The 21,108-nt window shown below is 38.0% G+C and overlaps 1 protein-coding gene and 1 long non-coding RNA gene across 5 annotated transcripts in view; one reads left to right on the forward strand and one right to left on the reverse strand.

Moving 5' to 3' along the window:
• Positions 1–21,108, reverse strand: part of MYO16 (myosin XVI) — a 361,410-nt gene that overhangs the window by 21,441 nt on the left and 318,861 nt on the right. For all 4 annotated transcript variants that reach the window (XM_027743477.2, XM_027743481.2, XM_027743479.2 and 1 more), the window contains exons 33-34: positions 6,743–6,901; positions 3,293–3,384 (exon numbers count right to left, since the gene is read on the reverse strand). In XM_027743477.2, the coding sequence (XP_027599278.2) occupies positions 3,293–3,384; positions 6,743–6,901 (251 nt within the window). The remainder of the gene's footprint in view (positions 1–3,292; positions 3,385–6,742; positions 6,902–21,108) is intronic.
• On the forward strand, positions 5,439–11,049 carry LOC113999776. Its single transcript, XR_003544979.2, has 3 exons — positions 5,439–5,704; positions 6,770–6,957; positions 10,828–11,049. It is a non-coding gene; the product is annotated as an uncharacterized LOC113999776 (long non-coding RNA).

Raw genomic sequence — 21,108 nt, forward strand, 5'->3', positions numbered from 1 at the left:
AACTGCACAGTCAGAAAACAATATGAAGGAAAAGGTATTAGTTTAATGCCCCCATAGTTTGTTGTTCTTTTGACATGCAAGACATATTTCTTTTGATGTATCTTCTTTCATTTCTGATGAGACAAAAATTAAACTTTAATTTCAAGACTCCTCTGCTTTTCTAACAGAAGAAAGAAGAATTTTATTCCATAACTTTCCAATGAGTATTTTAACAACTTTTTTTTTCTAATTTTTGTCCTTTTTCATTTGGTAAAAATTGCTCTTTAAGTAACCACTGCCCCGGAAAATTAACATTTATGGCCAACAGTGATTTTTTTTTTCTTTTTATTTCAGCAGACTTCACTTTAGAGATGATCAGTTCAGATTCTGAGTTCACATCTGCAGGATATTTTGAAATTACTTTTAAAATTACTTTCAAAAGTGTTTGTTAAAAGATTGATCCTTCTGCTGCATTTGACAGATACCGAGCTGAAGAATTTATCTCTGAAGTGTGTAGGTTTGCAGTGTGCAGGACATATCAGGCAGTGATGCAAGTAATTAGCACCTGATGTGACAACAGGATGGTACTGTAAGCCACAATGTCTAAACTTTAGTTGAATGTATATGAGCCTTGAGATCCTGTGACAAAAATGAAAATATTTCCTGTCACTTCAGCAAAGAACTAGCAGGGAGATATTAAAAAACCCCCATAAATACTGAAGCCCCTGAAAGCTAATGGACCAGTTTCCTTTAGCTAAAGTGACAGTGTCTGCCAAGAAATCCAAGGACCCAGCCTAAGTTTGTCTCTTTGGAGCAATTAGTCAATCAGTACCTTTACAGATCTGTGAAATAATATGTCCTATTTCATGCATCTGTGCAAGAATTACTTAAAGTGATAAGGTTACTGCACTGAAGCCTGGCAAAGACTTACAATAGGCTTGTATGCTGTTAGAGTCACTAGCAGCAGGCTAAGAAATGTCAACTGTAATTAAACCCAATCATTTTCAAATATATGCCATGTTTTGGAAATGGTGAGGAAAGCTTTTCACAGTAAGAATTCTCAGCCCTGTGAGCACAGACTTTTTTAAGATTTTTTTTTTTTCTTTTTATGAAAAGAAGATTTTTTTCTTTTTCTTTTGGCAACACCATTTTGGAAGATGTTTATTCATTAAACCAATTGTATCAAAAATCACAGAACTGCAGATTTCTTCTCTAAACTTGTCACAGTTCTTTCTGAGACTGCATTTAAGGATTGTCTCTGCATGTAATTCTGAGTGCATTGCATGGAATCTATTTTAAAAATCTGTGAAATATTTTGGCAAAACAACTATTTACTGAAAAGTGGCATTTCAAAATACTAAAATGAAATTGTATTCAGGTTTTGGCAAATACTTTTTGAAAAATAAAAAATACAAGTTTGTAAATGGTTAACAACTTGCTTCTAAAATAAAACATTTAAATTACTAAAGATTCTAAAAATTCTTAAGTTACTAATTAGTACTTATTACGAACTTCACAGTTTCTATCTGCAGAGATAAGAAGAAAATAATGGCTCCCCTATACCTAGTTCATCTAACTCTCCTTGTACTGCACTGATTTAGTAATTTAAACATGATCCTTCTCGAACCCAGGCAAGCTGATTAGCAACAGAGTTGTAAGGTGCTTCAGGACAAAAGCATCTCACTGTGAGGTTTAAAACTGCAGCAGTGTCAGCCCTTTCATTTGCTAGAAAGGGCTCTCTGGCCACTCTCATACCTAATAAGTATTTGGTTGATCATTAAAAATGTAATAGAGCCAACTGAATACACTGCCTCTAGTCATCTTCATAATTCCATATCCTCATCCAGTATACTGATCTGGAGACAGCAGACCTGTAAGTATTTTTTCACAACACAGCCAAAATCCATTTTTGAGAGTCTGAGAGGTATGGTGATGGAAAAAAATTTGTTACTGTGTGCAAGCTGGATAAGTTTCTATGTATGCCAGGGCAATTCTGGCTGGCCTTACTTATGTGTCTGAAGAGATTAAGTGTAGTGCTGAGTGCTGTCTTGGCACAATCTTTCAACTCAGAATAGGCGCTGTAGTTACGTGCTTTTGACAGCAGGGAAGAAAAACAAAAAGTGAAAACTTTTCTACTAGTTTGCCCACAAATTTACTGAGTTGAAATCTATTGTTTTTCAAAGTTAAATTAAGACCGAGTATAATTTTGAAGGTTGAATCTCACTCCTTCTGGAGTCAATGACCAAATATTTGTTTAACTTGATTAGGGCCAGTATTTTGTTGTTAAGAAATGTTAGCTATCCCCTACAGAGAACAAGTAGCTTTTAAATGTGATAAAGCACTTTCCCTACCTTCTGGTAAAATAGTTTGGAAATTGTACAATTATTTAATGACAGGTTTCTGTTGTGAAAAGGCATCTCAGCTCCAATTTGTTTCCTCTTTGGACAATATTTAGCTTTACTGTAAACTTCTTACAGTCATCTCAAATAAAAAAAAATCGCTTGGGACTACCTTTTTAGAAAAGTGGACTGAAGACATAATGACAACAGGAGAATACACTAATGTCATTTAAGTGAAATAATGAAATGCAATGATAAAATTTTTGAATGCCTTCATGCCTGAATCGGCTACTTTGAAAGTAAAGTGGTTCACATTATATATAAAATGCTGAAGAAAAGAATGAAGAGAATATATTATGACAAATTTTATTCCTTTTTGTTCACTTAATACCCATCAAACTTAATTCTATGTCGTAATTTTAAAATTGCATTAACTAAATAGAAATTTTAAGAGAACCAGTGCAAGCTTCAAACTACATTACTACTTACTGCTGTTTTAATTGATAGATATTTTGATCTTATTAATTATTGATATTTATATAAAAAATGTAAAGACTATTTTTAAAGTCTTCATTGCTTTTGTATACAAAAGGATGACTTTATTATGCATTTATTCCTATGAGGTTCATTATCGTGCAACTATTTCTGGTATGAATGAATATCTTGAGACAGATAACATCTTTGTCTTCTCAGGGTGAAGAGACATATTTCCTGCCTAAAAACAGCATCCTCACAAACAGCAACAGTATGTTTCATAAACTTTGAACTCTACTATGAGAACCTTTCAGGATGATCACTCTTCCGGCAAAAAACAGTTAACAGTAAATTGATTATTGTCCTTAGCTCAATACAAACCTGTAAAAGAAATCTGCATTTTTCAATGCCAACACCCAAATTTGAATCAAGATAGCTTTCAACATGCAGCTACTATGATTCTTTTAACTGGTTCTAGAAACCATCAATTAAATATTTACCTGACTAGTGTGGCTCTCCCTGTGTCTGTGAATTGATGAGCCTGCTGTAGTGCTGGCAGACAGTCTTGAATATTCATTTTCCTCAGGTAAACCTAAAACAGAAGAATACTCATTTATAACCTGAGATTTCTGCATTGGCTGATTTCAGTATAAGATTCAAAAGACCTTGACATGTTTTACTAAGGAAAGAACAAAAAAAAGTTACACATTTGCCTGGATATTTACTATTTCCATGCTTACTGAAACTGGATCGATTATTGTTTACTAAGTATGAATAGCATCGCAGCATGCTGGTTTACAAGAAGGAGCAAGGAAGAGTCTACAAATAATACATTGCCTATACACTGGCCAGGGATTCCTTCTGCAATATGGAAATCCCTGGCTCCTCTTTCCCTGGCTCCTTTTCATTGCAGAAATAATGCAAAGGGAACAAAAACCAAGCCTGTGGTCTGCTCTCAGATAATATCTCTATGTCACACAGGAAGTCAATATTAGGTCCAGGACTTAAAACTTCATCTCCTCAGTACAGAACTTTTTTTTTGTAATTCTTGTACTTATTGTGCACTCTTGATGTGGGAATTAGCTGCCCAAAATTTAACTGTGTAACAACCAGTCGTCCAGCGTAAAAGAGCCAGTTAGTCTCCCTCTGTAGTCAAGAGAAACAAACACCTCTGCACAGTGATCTTAGAGTGAGGGTCATTGCTGGCTGGGGTGGGAAGGTGTTATTAATTTAATTCAAATAAAAGGTAGAATGTAAAATATTTGCACAATTTTAGAGCACTAGAAATGAATAAAAATACTTTCCTAGGCCAGGCCGCATGTTATGGAAAAGTTATTGCTTTTACACTATATTAATACATTTTAGGATCTACCATCCATGACAACCTTGAGTTAAGAATCAAGTTATCAATGACTTTATGTTTATTTCTGTAAAAAGCAGTTTGATAAGAGGTCTTATCAAATAAGTAAAGTTTCCATGTACAGCAATAGCACATTGTCACAGACATGGTAAGCAAAGGCTTGGTAGAGTTTGGAAAGATAAATGAAGTAGTTGATTACATTCCAAGAGCTTTCCTTTATGTACACCTAAGTAAATATTAGGATACCACAGCTGTGCATTGAATAAGACCTTGCTTAATTCAGCCCAAGGTTGAAATCATCAGTTTAGCAGGGCTAGGGGCAGAATTACAAGAACCTAAGTTAATCAGGGGTTCAGTCTGAGCACAAACTACAACATTTGGATTCAGTTTTCCTGCAACTATTCTCAGGTTACCAAAAGTAAGCCTAATTTGGCATTTTTTTTGCAAAATCATGCTTGCTATACATTATTGTTACAATTATATGTGGTGGTGAAAATGACAGTAAGGAATGAGTCAATCAATAACCTCTAACTGTAGAAGTGAAAAGAAAGAAACACATGCCGTTTTTCCACATAATCAAGAAAGCAGCCTTTTCCTAGGCATTCAAACTAGAAACCCAATCCTTCACCCACTTATTCCCTGTAATGTCTTTTCTATATAGCTTCAAAGGAAGATCCCACACCAGATCTCTGATCTTCTTCTTGTACTTTCTGTTCCCCATTTCTTTCCTATTCTCAGATACTCCTCTTAGAATCCTACAGATAAATAAATTGCATCTCAAATATTGAGATCTAAATCACTGGACCACAGACGTGGTTCTGTGGCTCCAGAGAACCTCCAGTTTCATTGGCTCTGCTACCATGCAATTGGAGACTCTGCACCTCCTGGCCTCCAACATCCATATTTGGAAAAAACAACACCACCACAGAGTCTCTGGGTCTTTGCAACCATGGTCATTCATCAATCCTCAAACCTTCATGTTTCTGCATTCACACACAGGCTGCATTTACTGATCAGCTCCACTTGATACACTGGCAGACATATATGTAGATGATATATGGCAGATATATGCCTGTGAAACAGGCATCACCAGGAAAAGGGGAGATGTAGGGCTCTGTTCTCAGTAGCATGTAGCCTGTGTCATGGTGACATGCCTCTTTGCTGTCAGGTTATGATGTCAGGTCTGCTATGATACCTCTCCCATTCCATGGCTTCTTGCCTGATGAGCTTAGATCTGGCAGCGAGTTTCAAGAGGCTGTGTAGCAGACTGCAGCCCACAGGTGACCTGTTCAGGCAGAATGGCTGCCTTCTTGACAGCTGGAATTAGACAGGACTAATCCCCTTACCCGAATAATGCTTGGGGGTTTTGGTGAAACAGACAGGCTCTTATAGTCACTCTGATGCCAATCTGCATAAACTATATAGGAGTCCATTCACATGGATCTCCATACACAAGCAGTGGACTTCAGATGTAAATGAAGAGGAATAACCAGGGAGGCTTCCTTCAAGGGACAGTAAAGTGCCAAGAGCTGCATGAAGAGCACAGTGCAAAGTGCGTGTCTTATCTGTGTAATAACTACTCTAATTTTCACTTGGGTTACACAGAATAAGCACCTCTACAACACACTCCACTGGGTGTACAGAACTGTCAGATAGCTGGGTAATATCTCCCCTTTGCTAACCAAGAGTTAGGTCATCTCAGTCACTTACTATAGTTATCAAATTTAAAGTTTTAAATTAATGATTAAACATTTCTCTATATCCTATTAGGTGCTAGCTGAAAATGACAACAAATTTCAGTAACTTTTACCTGCAGTGTTTTGAGAGTCTCCCACAAAAGGATCTGTTGTTTTGGATGATGTAGGATCACAACTTTCAGCATTATGACACCAAAGGTTATTACAGGCTTTCTAATTACTTTATGGTTTGTACAAGAAATGGCAAATGTTCTTTCTTTCAGACTAAGAACTCTGATAAGCATGGAAGATTTGTGGTGGAAAAGTCATAGTTTGATAGTACAGAGCTGTAGAAAAGTGTTACTCCTAATACTAAAAATAAACTAAAAAAGAAGAGCAATATGTTATAAAAAATGAAAAATTTTAATTTTTTATTAAAAATCTGAACTCACAGGAGCGTTATTTCCTTAGGATTTATGCTTATAAGACCTTGAAAGATTTCATTCTTTCTGTCACTACTCTTGCACCATTTTGTATTGCAATGATAAACAATTTATCATTCACTAGTAGGGCACCTATAACAAAGGGAGATCCTGATTTTCCATTTTCTATCCCATTTATATTGATTATAGGATCAGAATCTCAAATCTGAGTCCTCCATGCCTTAGGCTGCTTATAGACTTGGAGCTGAACTAATTACAAATTCCTCAACACAAGCTGTTTTACTTTCTTCCCATTCAGCTTTTATTGGAGAGGGGCTTATCAGTTCACACATACCAAGTTAAGCCAGTTTCAGAAACACAGATATTTCACAACTCAGAAGATTCCAACCTGAGTATATCTTAAAAAGCTCATTCAAGCAAACATTTCAGCAATTTTATGTTAGAAGAGCTTTGGGATTAGAAACTGCTTACCATTTGATACTGAATTTCCATTTTCAGCAGTCACCAAACTGGACAGTGGATTAGATGACTGGGTTCCATGGTTATTTGCATTTTTATCCTGCGTTTCTGATCCAGTATCTGATGTATTTGGATCTTCCCTGCTTCTCAAGTTCAGATTAGTTTCAGCACCTGATACAAACAGAGAAAATGCTTGTCAGCCTCCTGTTAACTAGTGGCTTTCACATGTAAGTAGAAAAAAATCAAATTAATTTAATTAAGCACTAAATTCACAAGTCCAGTGATGACTGTGGAAGGTTTAAGTCAGTGATTTTTGCAGGGTGGTTTTTTTGTTCTGTTTCGTTTTGTTATGTTTTTTGCTAGTGTTCCATTATATTATATTCACAGGAGTTTACATACAACTGTCATCACTGCAACACCTTTCATCATTGCATTAGGTGATATGAGCAACAGATATAACATGGGGTTATTTTTTTCTTTTATCTCCTCCCACATGAAATAAAATGGCTTTTGAGATGAAACCATACGTAGCAATATTCCTCCCAGCACAGCCTCCCCATGGCCATTATTTACCCAGCCTCGGGGCTTCCCAGCCATCAGTTGTCATTTTCTATAAAGTTACAGGTTTTCACGTCAGAGCCTTTTAGTTAAATTTCTTCAAGACATCAGAGGAGGTCTGATCCTGTAGGAATTCCTAAGCTTTGTATGATGCACATGCATTTGTTCAAAGAAAAGGATAAAACAAAACCTTTTTCTTCTTTCCCCTCTGACTGATTGCACATCCACACAAAGCAGAACAGCTCACAGCAAAGTGCCTGGAGCTGGCTCTGAGGTTGCCTGGCTTTGTCAGCCCAGTGCACCACAAGAAACAGGGCTCTGCCACAGGCTATGCCTGAGTGGTGCTTGGTGCTGAACTCCCCACTGGAGTTCAGGGGCCTAAAACAGGTTCAGAGCCGGAAGGCAAGACTGTGAAGGGATGGAGACAGTAAGAGGGACCCCTCACTGCAATACTCGTATCCCTGGCTAATTTTTTTTTTTTTTGTATGGAACATATATGCATATTCTTTCCTTGTGATAGTCAGGTTTGATTCATGGAAGACAAAGCTGAATTCAATGCTCTGTTTCAGTTTTCCAAACTCTTTCCATCCCCTCTGAGAGCCGGCCTTAGGTGTTGGGCTGACGTATTATGGCTGACCTGGGTGCAGAGGTCCTCCCGCAACACTCTAAAATGGAAGTTTCTCTTCTATGACAGCTCTCAAAGAGTTATTCCTTGATTTTAGTTGTGTTTATTTAAGCTTTGTCATAATGACGACAGGAACCAACGGAGGTCAAAAGACTACCTATTAAAACCAACATTACAACATTCATTCATACTTCCAATAACATCCTCAGCTCTCCCAAAGATATGATATATTCTTATAAATCTTGAGCACATGAACATTTTTCAAGGGGAAGGAAAAACCTTTTTTCACCAGGTAATGGATACTTTACCTGCAGATTTTTCCAAGCCAAAGTTGTGTGGTTAATTTTTCATTTTTATGCCTGAACTGAAAAAAAAAATCCACCTCATTTACAAAGTGCCAACATTTAAAAAATTAATTAATGAAATGAAAACTATAAATTCATCCTGGTTAACTCAATATGTTTCACTTCTTTCAAAAGGGCTTTCTTATTTTGGTTTAGATTTCAGTTATCTAACTCTAATCCTTCTTAAGATTTCCTTGTCTAACAAAAAAACTGTCTTAAAAAGTCAAAAAGCTAATTTTCAAGCTGTTAAATAAACATTTCAATGTTTGGTTGTTTTGGGTGTTTTTTTTTTTTTTCCCTCCCTTTCTTGCCCTCATTCCCTGATCATTATTTTTTGCCAGATCTGATTGGATTGTTTCAGTGGCACTGTTTCATAAAATGCATCTTTAGGCAAATGTGCTATGCATTTAAAAAATTAGGCCAGCTCTACCCACAGTAATTGACTTGGGAGAGGAGGCAGAACCGGAGTCTGAGCTGGAAAATGCATACAGTACAATTATAAGAGCATGCCTGATTTAGTTTTTTTACAAGCAAGTTGACTGCAAAATGCCTCTTTGCAGCTCATTTTAAATTTGTCTGAAAAGGAAATGTCACTTCTAGATGTTAATAGTCAGTGCACTTGCCTATAGATCATAATCCACCTACATAATTATTGTGCCACCTTTTACATAAAGAATCTCGGGGGAAGTGGCTGGGATCCTTATTTTTCTTGATATCCAAAAGATTTATTGATTTGCCTGACATCTGCAATTCATTTGCGAATGAGTAAGTAGAAAGACTTTTTCCTGCATTTCTGTTTGTAGAAGCCTTTAGTTTCATAGGTACATTGATACCTTTTTGTGGCATTCATGGAGCGCTCTTGGAAAAAAAAAAATAGTTATCTTTTCTCCTTTGAATCTCTAGGAAGAAATACCAAAAAATATTGTGGATATATACTACTGAGCTAAAATATCATCCTAAACTGGCAGAAATAAGTAGTGGACATATATGCAGCGTATCTTTTGGGACAGCTATCTAGACAGAAATCTGTTATCCCATGTGCTCTACAGTCATTGTAAGAAATGCACACCTTTAGTTTCTAAACAGAAAACTATATAGAGAAAATATATTTCATAGTGCCTTATTTAACTGGTCTCAGGGGTGGAAAAAAAGCCTATATTTTATTTCAAAATAATCTGTATTATATAAAGGTACTTGAACTAATTTCCTATATATAGGCATCTTCAGCTCCTTTTTGGAGCAGATTAATGTGAGTCTATAGAAAAAGTGTAACTGTGTATGTTGGCAAACTTCTAACAGACTACTGGAGAAAACAGAGTGTAATCCTAGCAAAAAAGTACTGTTCATTTATTTTGGACTTTGTGTAAAATGGGTGACTTTCTGAAGAGAATCTTTTCTATAAATAGGATAATAAGAGGATGATTTAGTCAGATATAAGCAGTGTACTGTCCCAGTGACGCAAAACTTAACCTAAGATCACTCTGAAATTCAGAGTGGAAGGGACCTCAGGAGGTCCCTTGTGCACCTCTACTCCAAGCAGGGCCAGCTGTGAGGTCAGACCAGGCTTCTCAGAGCTTTGCCCAGCCAGGTCTTGTAATTCCCAGGATGGAGACTGCCCAACCTCCTTGTGTAGCCTCTCTGTCTGCCTGCCCCTGCCCTGCCTGTCCTCATGGGAAAGGTTTCAGTACCCACACTGAACCCCTCTCATTTCAGTTCCTGCCTGCTGTACCTTGCTGCCCTGCCATGCACGGCTGTGAAGGGCCCGGCTGCCTCCTCTCCATCCCCTCCCCAGTCTGTGCTTACAGAACCACACTTCAGCCCTGAGCATTTACTGTGTCCAGTTCTGGGCTCCTCAGTACAAAAGAGACAAGGAGCTACTGGAGAGGGTTCAGTGGAGGCCACAGCCCTGGATGCTACTGGCTGTCTCTGACGCTAAGTCTCACTGCCGGCTCCTGCCCAGCTCCCAGGGCCCCCAGCACCCTTTTCCCAGGGCTGCTCCTCAGACAGTCTGATCCCAGCCTATGTCATTGTAAGAGGTAATACCTTCCCAGTTGCAGTACTTTGCATTTGCATTTCACTAGACATGCCAGAAGGCCCTGACTTGATCTTCAGCGCAGGGGTATCCCTCTCTGTCCTGCCTCCTCACTATTCAAAATATCTGTGAGCATAACAAAGGTGCTTCCTGACTTCTTACCATAATATTTCTATTTAAAATTCCTACTGATTCCTATTTTATCTGTCAAGTATTGGTCTGAAATGCAGACCATTTTTTTTACCCTCATGTTTTCTTAGTCACCTAACATAGAAATTTGGACTTTTCTCCACATTAATGTCAACTTGCCCTTGCTGCCATGAAATCCTGCAGATATGCACTGCTCTCTTATCCCTTATTGACTTTCTGAAACTATCAGAAGTACTTCAGAAAACAGGAAAAGCGCACAATGGTTACTATATGGTTGAACATTTTCACCAACATGCTGAATGTTAGATTTTGTTCAGACTTGTGATCTGCTGTTCTTAACAAATGGATGGATTACTTACCAGATTTCAATATTTATTTTTTTTTAAAGTAACAGCATCTCTAACAGTTTCCAGCTAGTATTTGATGTTATTTGAAGAGACATCCATACCTACTTGCAAGAGACTAGCTACAGAGAGGTATCAGCTGTAAGAGCATGGTGGGAGTTCATGATTATAAAAGGAATACAACCTTTAAGTGAAAACCTAAAGACTCTGAAAAGTAAACAGCATTTGGACTATTATTTCAGTAAACTGACTTTGCCGAAAAGATATCTCTGACTCAGACAAGTTCTACTCTGACTAATCTTGCAGTTAATGACTATGTATAGACTACAAGGATGTATGGATATTTGGATGGAGGGCATCATTTGCCCCTCAGCTATGCTGTAGCATAGCTACTAGCTGGAAGCAATCATATGTACAGCGCTTTTAATCAGAGTATAACAAATCAAAGGGTAACAGTTATTTCCTTACAAGCAAGCTCCATATTCCAACAAATACATAATTAATTACATCAACATTACTTGAAAAGTGTAATAGGAACAGTATGCAAAAGAGGCAGCTCATGAAATCCACATTTGCTTGTTCCAATGTTCTTGGAAGAGACCAAGTTTAAAACTCATGACAAGGTCATAAGGCACCATATGGGCAGGTTTTCACTTATTTTGTAAAAAAGAATTCAGAATATGGCAATTATGGAAATTAATGTATTTGCTTCCCCCCCCTTTTTGAGTCATTATATCACTTTTAAAAGAAATCAATACACAGAAAGTCTGCGATAGAACTTTTTGTCAAAAGAATAACTTAAACTCTTTTAATTGAGCCACGACTTTCAAATATCCGATTATAAAGCTCTTTTTTTCCCTCAAACATAAAATGTATGATCCCAAACATCACAGTTATTTCATAAATAGCACTTAGGCTGAATTAATGCTTTATCACCAAATTAGAAAATGAGCCAGTACAGGCTCTATTCAGACGACAGATTAAATTGCAATACTGAAATATTTTGAGAAGCTATTAGTTTTCTACAGAAATTATACATTTAGCCTATTTAACAAAGTCTAAAGCAAAGTATAAATCAATGATTGCTATCAGCATTTAGGTGGAATCATGACAGACTGTTTGTGCAGCAAGACATGAAAAACTAGTATGTTTTAAAGGCCCAGCAGTAACTCTCCCGGTTGGGTTGTATTTTTCTTTTCTGTCAAAGTCCTTGCTTTGCTCTCCTTTCTTTAAATGGAGATATATTAATAATGTATTTCTGTCCCCATGTTTTTTTTCCAAATACTTCTCCTTATAACATTTAGTGTTCATTTACAATCTGACTGAAAACATCATTAACAACAGAAAGCCTCCACTGCTTTCAGCAGGTTTTGGATCACATTCATGCTTACCTTGGGTGCTTTGTGCAGCATGGCCAAAGCACCAAGAGACTCCTAATACAGGGTAAATATAGAGGGACTCTTGCTTTGTCTAATCTGGTTATTCAAATGTGATCATAACTGTTCTCTGGCCCTGAGGCATATGGTAAGAGACCCATATCTGTGCTATTACAGTTTCTTGCCCTCCACAGCAGAGAGGTTGCATCCAAATCATCTACTGTGAATAGTCCCTGGCCTGTGTCATTTCCTGAACCATGTCCAGATCTTCCTGGAAGGGAGCCAGCCTGCCAGGTCCCAAACGATGCCAGGGAGTGCTCTAGCACTTTGAATGTGCAAAGGATTGAGCTGCCATACCAAGGACATTTCATGGCACTGGTTCATTTAAGGAAACAGATATAGCCCTTCACTTTAACAGCTAGTTACCACAATCAGAAATCAGTGGTCAATATTAATCCATCTCAGAAAAAAAAAGAAAACTGTGGAACAAAAACTGCCTCAGATCAGATGGGACTAGTGGAGCACTAAACAGTTCTGCTGAAGCCACATTTGAAGGTTTCATCCTGACTGTATAGGGAGAGCAAGTTCTCCCTAGTTTTGCTCTGGTATAAATGGAAGTAATACACTCCTCTTCATCTGACTTGACATGACCATTCTTTCAAGGTACACATTTATTTTCTTTAATTAAACAGACACCTAAGGACGAGCTCTCAGCTGAGGAAATTCAGTGTCACAATCTAGGCAGGATGTATCTCAGTTCTAAATTTGAAACAATCTCAGTATAACATCAAACATTATTTTGTTGTTCATAGAAAACATGGTTTTCTGTAATCAATAATCAATACACAAGTTTAGGTATCAAGATCCACAGCTACTCACACTGTATCAGCAACTTAAAAAAAGGAAGACACATAAATTATGGCAGATAAATTAATGCAATACAGGAGGACAAGCTTTTTGTATCTGGACTAGTATAAAGTCTAAAAGCTAAATAGCTCAATTTCCTTGAAACTAATGTCTGGAATACAGCAAAATGGGAATTTCAAATCAAGCAGCTTATTATTATACATGTGAATAAGAGAGTACTGATGGATCCTATTAACCAGCATATAAAAGACAAGACGCTGCAGACAGAACGGATTTCTGATCTGCGCTCTCATTCTTTCTTGGGAAAGTCAGGAATATACTAAATTCTCGTGGCTGACTCTAGATATTTGTTACATTTACAGTGGTAAGTGGACATTGTGAAGTGAGGGGGGAAAAAAATATGGCAGAAATTTTGCAGATATTTTTTGAAGAAGGAAGGGGAGAGGAGTTTAAATGAGAATGGGTCATTTTATTTTGGCTCTAGTGTTCACTGTTTTGTTGCACCTTGACAATTATACTTGGTGTTTCCTTATTTGCTCTTAGTGCTGAGACATTCCTTTTCTGTGGCATTTGCTAGCTATCCTCAGCACACGTTGTCTTGGGTGCCCTTTCACTGGAAAATGCATATTGCTTCAGAGCGGTTCAGTTTACTCACATGAAGTCACACCGTGACCTCCTGTAGCATGACTGTTTACTTTGTCTGCTGAGAGATGGAGGCAAACAGATGCATCTTATTTGCTGAAAGAAATGGAGCAGGCTGAAAACTGTCAAGACAGGATTCCCCCAGTCTATTAGTGCTGCTGCCTGTCTCACCCTCTTAGTCCTGCTGCTGGCTGCCACCGCCATCAGAGGCAGCAATTATTCATTGATTTATTTCACCTCAGGAAGCTCACCCTTACAGCAGCAATTGTCTAGGACTTCCCCCCTGCAGTGATGCTCCTAGGATAGTAGCAATGAATTTGCAGTGTTACTTCCTGCACCCTGTCTCTCTGAGCTGTGTAAGTGGAGCCATCAGATGATGCTACGAGCCACTCCAGAAGCCGCATTCTTCATTGCAGCAGGCAAACACAAAATGCTCTGGGAAGCTGCATTCTTGGAACCTCTGTGTGAACACTGGAAAGCAAAGAGAGGAGACATGGGCCATGACAAAACTCACTTTGCTGGAGGGAATGAGCTCCTCCGAAGAATATTGTGTTAGTGTGACACCAACCAGCCACAGTTCAGAAGATGTGGATGGTAGTGAGAAGGAAGTTGCTGAAGTAGCTGCAGGAACTCTAAGTCTGGTTCAGACCTTAAGAGCCATCAGTTCAATTACTATTTTGTAAACACAGATCGGAAAGCATACACCTAGAACAGGAAGGTTTCTTCCTTCTTCTCTGACAGACTTGTGCTGGTGGGAAGATAGTGCTCTTATTTTACATTTATTTCAGTGACAATCATTACAACCTACAGATCTTTCCCCCCTTCCTAGAAGTAATGTTAGGGACATCCCTGGACCAGGTAAACTTTCAGAGTTGGTGAGGGAGATAGATAACATAAGTACCTTCTTTCCCTTTCTGGAGGACTCTGAATTGTTGAACTAGGTTTGTTTGCAACATGAGACTAGGAATACTGCTCTGAAGTGGAGAAAACACCCTTGTCAAACACTAGTAAAGGATGAAGAATATCTGGACAGGCTGCCACCTCCCTTGCCTGATAGTATCTAAGCAAGACCTTGGAACACCATTTTAGTGCAGTGAGGTAGACTCCAGCTAGTGTACGTATTTCAAGGACTGGGGATTTCATTCATCCCATCTCCTCTAGGAACTGGTCTCTGCAGGCCTTTCTGAGGTCCATAACTAACCACACAGGGCAGGTAGGAGGGCAGCACTGCTTGGGACAACTTCCTGCCTTAGAAAAAGCATTTCTTCCCATGTCCACCACCTTTTCAAGTCTAATATGGAAAAAAAAAAGTAGCTGATTTCACTCTGTAATAGTTTTATTTACTGTTAGGTGTGTTGATTGGCCAACCAAAGAGTCTACTTGTTCTGTTTTTGTGTTTAAAAAGCTGCTGGTGTGCTGGAAAAGGAGGAGGCAATTTGCTGAGAAACACAGCTTCCCTTTTTTCAAACTGTTTTCGTCTAAATCATGTGGATGCAGCAGTTGTTCTTGAAGGCAGACATTAAAGTTTGTTTACGTTTCTGTGTGGTATCTCGGTAACAGAACAGCGATTACTGCTGGGCTTTAGTTGCTGTTGGAAGGAATTATGTGATGAGACACTGTCTCAACCTCCCCCCCCTCAGATAAAGTTGCAAATATTGTAAAAATAAACAAACAAAAATCTCCAAAGAAACAAACAGATACAGATTTGCTACTGCCAACAACATCACATCACTTCTATTTACTTTTCCCACAGAATGCTTCTACAGAGATTTTTCAGGATCCCTCTCATACCAGCTCTGGCACTGACTGCAATGCAGAAGTCTTAGCATAGGTGACTGCATTGGGCAGAAGAATTATTTGAGTAGATCCTAAGAGACAATCCAAGGAATATTTTTGGTTCACCTGTACTGTAAACCTTCCCACCAAACACGGACAGCTATTGTAGGAAACCTCCCATTTGCTTTCAAAGTGAGCTTCTAAAACAAAAATTGAATTTAGATATATCATTAACTTGTTTGTAAGTTCATTTTGAAGGGATAGAGTGATGGTTAATGACACCTTCGTTAACCTCAAAGCAAGAACGTATGGTTATCATGGATGCAGTGTGGTAAGCATCCATACTGTACACAAATATAGCCAATTTGTGGCTAAAAAGTGTCCCTAAATGCTACTAGTATGTCAGCATCATACTGCAACCTGCCCTTAAGGAAAGAGCTAAGAGAAATAATGAAATGTAGAACTTCAAGTCTATTTTGTTTTTTGTTTTAAAAAACTCACCTCAAGGAGTATAAAATTAGTTTTCATGTTTTTCATTTTAAAATAGAGTGAAAACTCAAGCTAAAAAAGCACTGAACTTGAAGGCTTCTGTATTTTCCCACTCACTTCTGGGGCCAAGAAGAAGACAGATGTCCCAAACTGCTACACCTGCTTCCAGTGCTCCACTTCCAAACATTCTGCTACCGTCTCACAGCAGAGTGCAGCAGTGTGGAGAGAGCATGAGAGTCAGGGCACCCTCATGTTTATGACCAAGTCTTTTTCCCAGTCTCTTACCAACTGTCTTCTCTTGCTTCTCCATCCAGCCCCATAAAATGTCAATGCTGGAACTAGAACATAATCCACACATGCAGGCCTATAGAATTTTATAGTTTCATGATGAGCTCCATGACTTCTACTAATAACTTTGGGTTATCACTTCAGGGCTGAAATTTGCATAGCCATTGTCTTGGATACCTGAGCCAGTGAGTTTAGAAGTAGTTTGGCTTGTTTGTAAGACAGCTTTCTTCTACTAGCCATGATGATGATGATGATGAGGACAGCTTTCCTTGTTGTGCAGAGATACCCTTAAACAACAACTTGACCAGTGTTGAAATTTCCACTCTTGAACTTATTTAGGTCCAAAAAAAAAAGTCAACACATTAAGTTGTTGACATTTTCAGTATGAAACATTTTACTATGTTTGAGGCAGACCATTTCAATACTTGACAAAAATTTGTGAAAGCCTGGACATAAAAGAATATTTATTTCTGCACACTATTTTAGAATGCTTGATTTTCATTTCAGGGCAAAACAAATATAAATGTCATAATCTTGACATTTTCTGTGACATGGAATTATTGTTCTATACAGAGGTTCTATGCAAAAAAAGATTTAATGCTGAGATGGACGTAAATAAGTTAAAAGCATCTGAAGAGACTTCTCACTCAAGGTGAGAATTCAACTAGAGACCTCCACTAACATGCGTGGCTATATTTCATTCTCCACTATGTTCCAAATGCCTGTAATCCTGTAAAATGAAATGACATGACATTTACTGACAAATACCCACCTTCTTGTTTGGTATCAAGAATGTAAGGGTGGTACAATTCAATTTCCATCTCTCAGATATGGCTAATTTCTCACAATTGGTTTACGATTAGTGATGTAGTGGCTCCTAAACAAAGCCCTTTGTGGTTTTGCATCTTGAATCACAAATAAAAAAATCCTGAAGACTTTTTACTATTTAGAGAAGCTGACAACACTGTTAGTAATGAGACAGCTTCCCGAACCATTGCTGAATTTGGAACCATGATATTGCATCAGATGTTGAAGAAAATACATTGCTATGAAAATACTAATCCTGTAAATGTCTACCTGAATGATCAAAGTCATTATTAAAAGTGGGATATTATTAAAATCTATAGGTTTGAAATGCACTAAGCTGAACCAGTATGGTGTGGTTATTGTGTTCAAATATCAGACAGGATGAAGGGAACACAAAGTAAATCCAACTCAATGGAAACGATACAAAACAGAGTCAGCAATTTAAAAGAAATTCCTGCAGTTCTCAGAAATGGACCATGTAAAAGGAACAGAAAAGTCAGTGCAATTATTTCTCCTGTTTTCCTTTCCTCCTGTTCAGCAGTGACAAGGTATGAACATGAGAGCCTGCACTGGGTTAGACCAAGGAACTGCCTACTTCAATATCCTTTTCCAAAAGCTGTAGATAGTTACAGTATAAGGTCAATGGAAATCAAAAATGCAGTGATATTTCCTCTGGAATTCTGGGGCTTCACAGTCTCCTTCAACCTCTATTTCTGTGGATATAAGTTTTGGAAATTGTATGGAGGACTGCTAAGGATTTGATTTTATTTTCAACACAAGCACTTAAAATGCAAAATAATATAAAGTTTTATGACAATACCTATCCTTTTTTGACCTAAAAATTAGATTTGTTTTGTTCTTCTGATAATCTTCAGGTTATAATTGTTTATGGTAATCACACCCAAAGTCTTTTTCCCATGTCAGAACAGAAAAACAAAGCAAATTCCACGTTACATGATTTTAGTCTGTAAGAGCGAACAGTGAAATCGCCCAGGAAGAGAAATGCTACAGTAAAAAAAAAAAAAAAAGTCATATTAGAAAACCAAAACACTCTTCAGCAGTTAAATATACTAGTTTTCAGATATTCTGAAATGGAAAATTATTCTTGGTACATTGTGTTTATCCTGAAACAACAGAGCTTTTCTGTGATACATTATGCAGACAATAGCAGACTTATAGCTGAGGAGAAGACTGCAGACTAAGGTGATATCTTTCAGGCTGTACAAAAGTTCATAAATATTCTGAAAATAGGAATGAAGTATACTTTCTCTAGACTCTTCTAACCTCTTTTTCTGCTGCAATAATGGAAACCACAATTATTTCCTGTGAAAAATCACCCAGCATGGGCTGGATGGCAACTATATTGCCAGCAGTTCTGTCTCCTCCTTTGTAATTTTCTGCATAGGGCATCTATGGTTAGCCAAGAATGGGCCTTTTTGTAACGACTCGCATTAAACTCTTACTAGCAGTGCTTTGGCTTCCTCCCACTTTTCTGTACCTACTGCAAGAGATTCAGATTGAGAGTTGCAAGTAATAAATAGTGAATGTGTAAGCTTGCTGATGACACTAAACTGGGAGGAGCTTTTGACTCCCTCAGAGGCAGGGAGGTCCTGCAGAGAGGCCTCGATAAATCAGAGGACTGGGCAATCACCAACCGCAGGAAGTTCAACAACGCAAAGTGCCAGATTCTGCACCTGGGATGGGGCAACCCTGGTTGTGTGTACACACTAAGGAATGAGAGGATGGAGAACAGGGCCACAGAAAGGGACCTGGTGGTTCTGATCAATGGCAAGTTGAATATGAGTCAGCCCCCTGTCCTGGGGGGTATCAGGCAAAGCATCACCATCCGGTCGAGGGAGAGGATTGTCCCGTTCTGCTCTGCACTGGTGCAGCCTCACCTTGAATATTGTGGCAGTTTTGGGCACCACGATATAAGAAAGACATTAAGCTGCTAGAGAGTGTCCAAAGGAGGGCAATGAAGATGGTGAAGGGCCTTGAGGGGAAGCCTTATAAGGAGTAGCTGAGGTCACTTGATCTGTTTAGCCTAGAGAAGAGGAGACTGAGGGAACACCTCATCACAGTCTACAGCATCCTCAAGAAGCAAAGCAGAGGGATTAAGTACTGATCTGTTCACTCTCATGACCAGTGACTGGACTCAAAGAAATGGCATTAAGCTGAATCAGGGAATGTTTAGATTAGATATCAGGAAAAAGTTTTTCACGCAGGGGGTGGTTTAGCACTGGAACATGCTCCCCAGATAGCAGCAAGACTGTCTGATTTTGAGCATTTGGACAATGCTTTCAGGCATATGGTGTGATTCTTGGGGTGTCCTGGCCAGGGGCAGGAGTTGTACTCAATAATCCTGATGGGTCCCTTCCAACTAAGCATATTCCATGATTCTATGAATCAGAAGTTGATGACTCTCCTGTGTTTAGATATCTGATTTGAAAATTAGTCACAGAAAGTCACCCTGACTCCCTGCTAATTAAGGCAATTATATAAACAGATATTAATCTCTTTCTGAGAAGTGTTGTGAAGCTTAGCTGATTTAAGTCTCAACAATTTGAGAATTTTACTTGAAAGATGTAGTAGAAGTTCAATGCCTCATGCAATCATTCCTCCAGCATTCACAGGTAAAAGATAAAAGGTGAAAACACAGCTTTCTCTATTCTTCATCATTTGTAAATTGTTAGCTTTTCCACAAAGAAAGTAAAACTATTGCATTATACAATACGAATGATATGCATATATGATTATTATCTTTATTAATTTGCTTAAGATGAAAAGCTGAGTGGCTTAGAGGGTAAGGGACTGGGATTTCATCTCAAAAAACCAAGTAGGGATTTAATTTGCAATCCACTGTTGAAACATTAGCTACACAATACCTTGCTCTAATCTGCTGACAAAGGGATACCTGCCTTTGAAAGGACAGTACTTTCCACACATGCACATTAAATTTTGTTATTTTCAAAGTTCGAGCCAATCTCAATAAAGAGTATTTGACAAGCTTTACTCCCAACTAGGTATATCTAAATACCTGTATCATTTGTCAGTTGTAACTATCTTCCTGTGACTTCCAGTGCTTAAACTGGAAAATGTGGAATAAGACACTGATAGGTGAAGCTACCTGCCTTGGAAATACCTTACTTAGGAAGCAAATAAAGAAGGGATTCATACAGTTAATGGATGCCAATGATACTGGGCAAACATTTGAATGGTATTGGCATTTTGTTAACAATCTCAAGTTTGCATGCCTTTGCTGTTGTTACCATAAAAGTTACCAAATGGTTTTGGAAAGGAATAGGTTACTGAAGACTGTATAGACTTGAATATACAGATCTACTTGTACTGAAACACTAATTCACAGAACTCGGTGACCTACATAAAGGAAAAGTCTTCCTAATTTTTCTCCTTATGTGCACAGATGTGAGGTTGCAAGCTTGCACATTTTCTTTTGCTCAGACACACAAGCTAAGTATCTATGCCAATCTTTTCTCAACAAGCACGAAGAAGAGAAAAGCATTGTGTCTTTATAAGCCTGATAAGAAATTCACCCAGGTTAAGGTATAATCATAGCTCCTTTGCTCCATTCTCTTTAGAATCTAGATGAATAGTCACTGTCAATCTGAGCATGGATGACTGGTTAGGATTTATTCTATCTTTTGCTCTGAAGCGGAAATGATTCTCCATTGTATGGAATAATTGAATATCAACTGTACCAATAAAGAGAAATAACATTATGACCTACCAAAATCCAAGTATCATTCATCCATGCTGCGAAACACAAATATTTAATATGAAATGCTTAAACATGTAATTGTCTTTTCCTTATATAAGGATTGTCTTATATGTTTGATAGTTAAAAAATATTTTTACATCCTGCTAAGAGTGTGGTTTTGTGATTAGGGGATTGAATTTGGTTTCATGAGGTCTACTTTCAAATCTCAGGTCCAGTCTAAAAATATTTGAGTAGGGGCTCTGCACATGACCATTCAGTTTCAACCTGTCTTGCTAACTTAATTTTCTAATTCTAGAAATTACGGAGAATAGAAGAAATTTGTGTGTGTGTATTATCACTTA

Source organism: Pipra filicauda, unplaced genomic scaffold, assembly GCF_003945595.2.
Source record: "Pipra filicauda isolate LSUMZ 115617 unplaced genomic scaffold, ASM394559v2 scaffold115_size4368891_pilon, whole genome shotgun sequence".
Taxonomy (NCBI): domain Eukaryota; kingdom Metazoa; phylum Chordata; class Aves; order Passeriformes; family Pipridae; genus Pipra; species Pipra filicauda.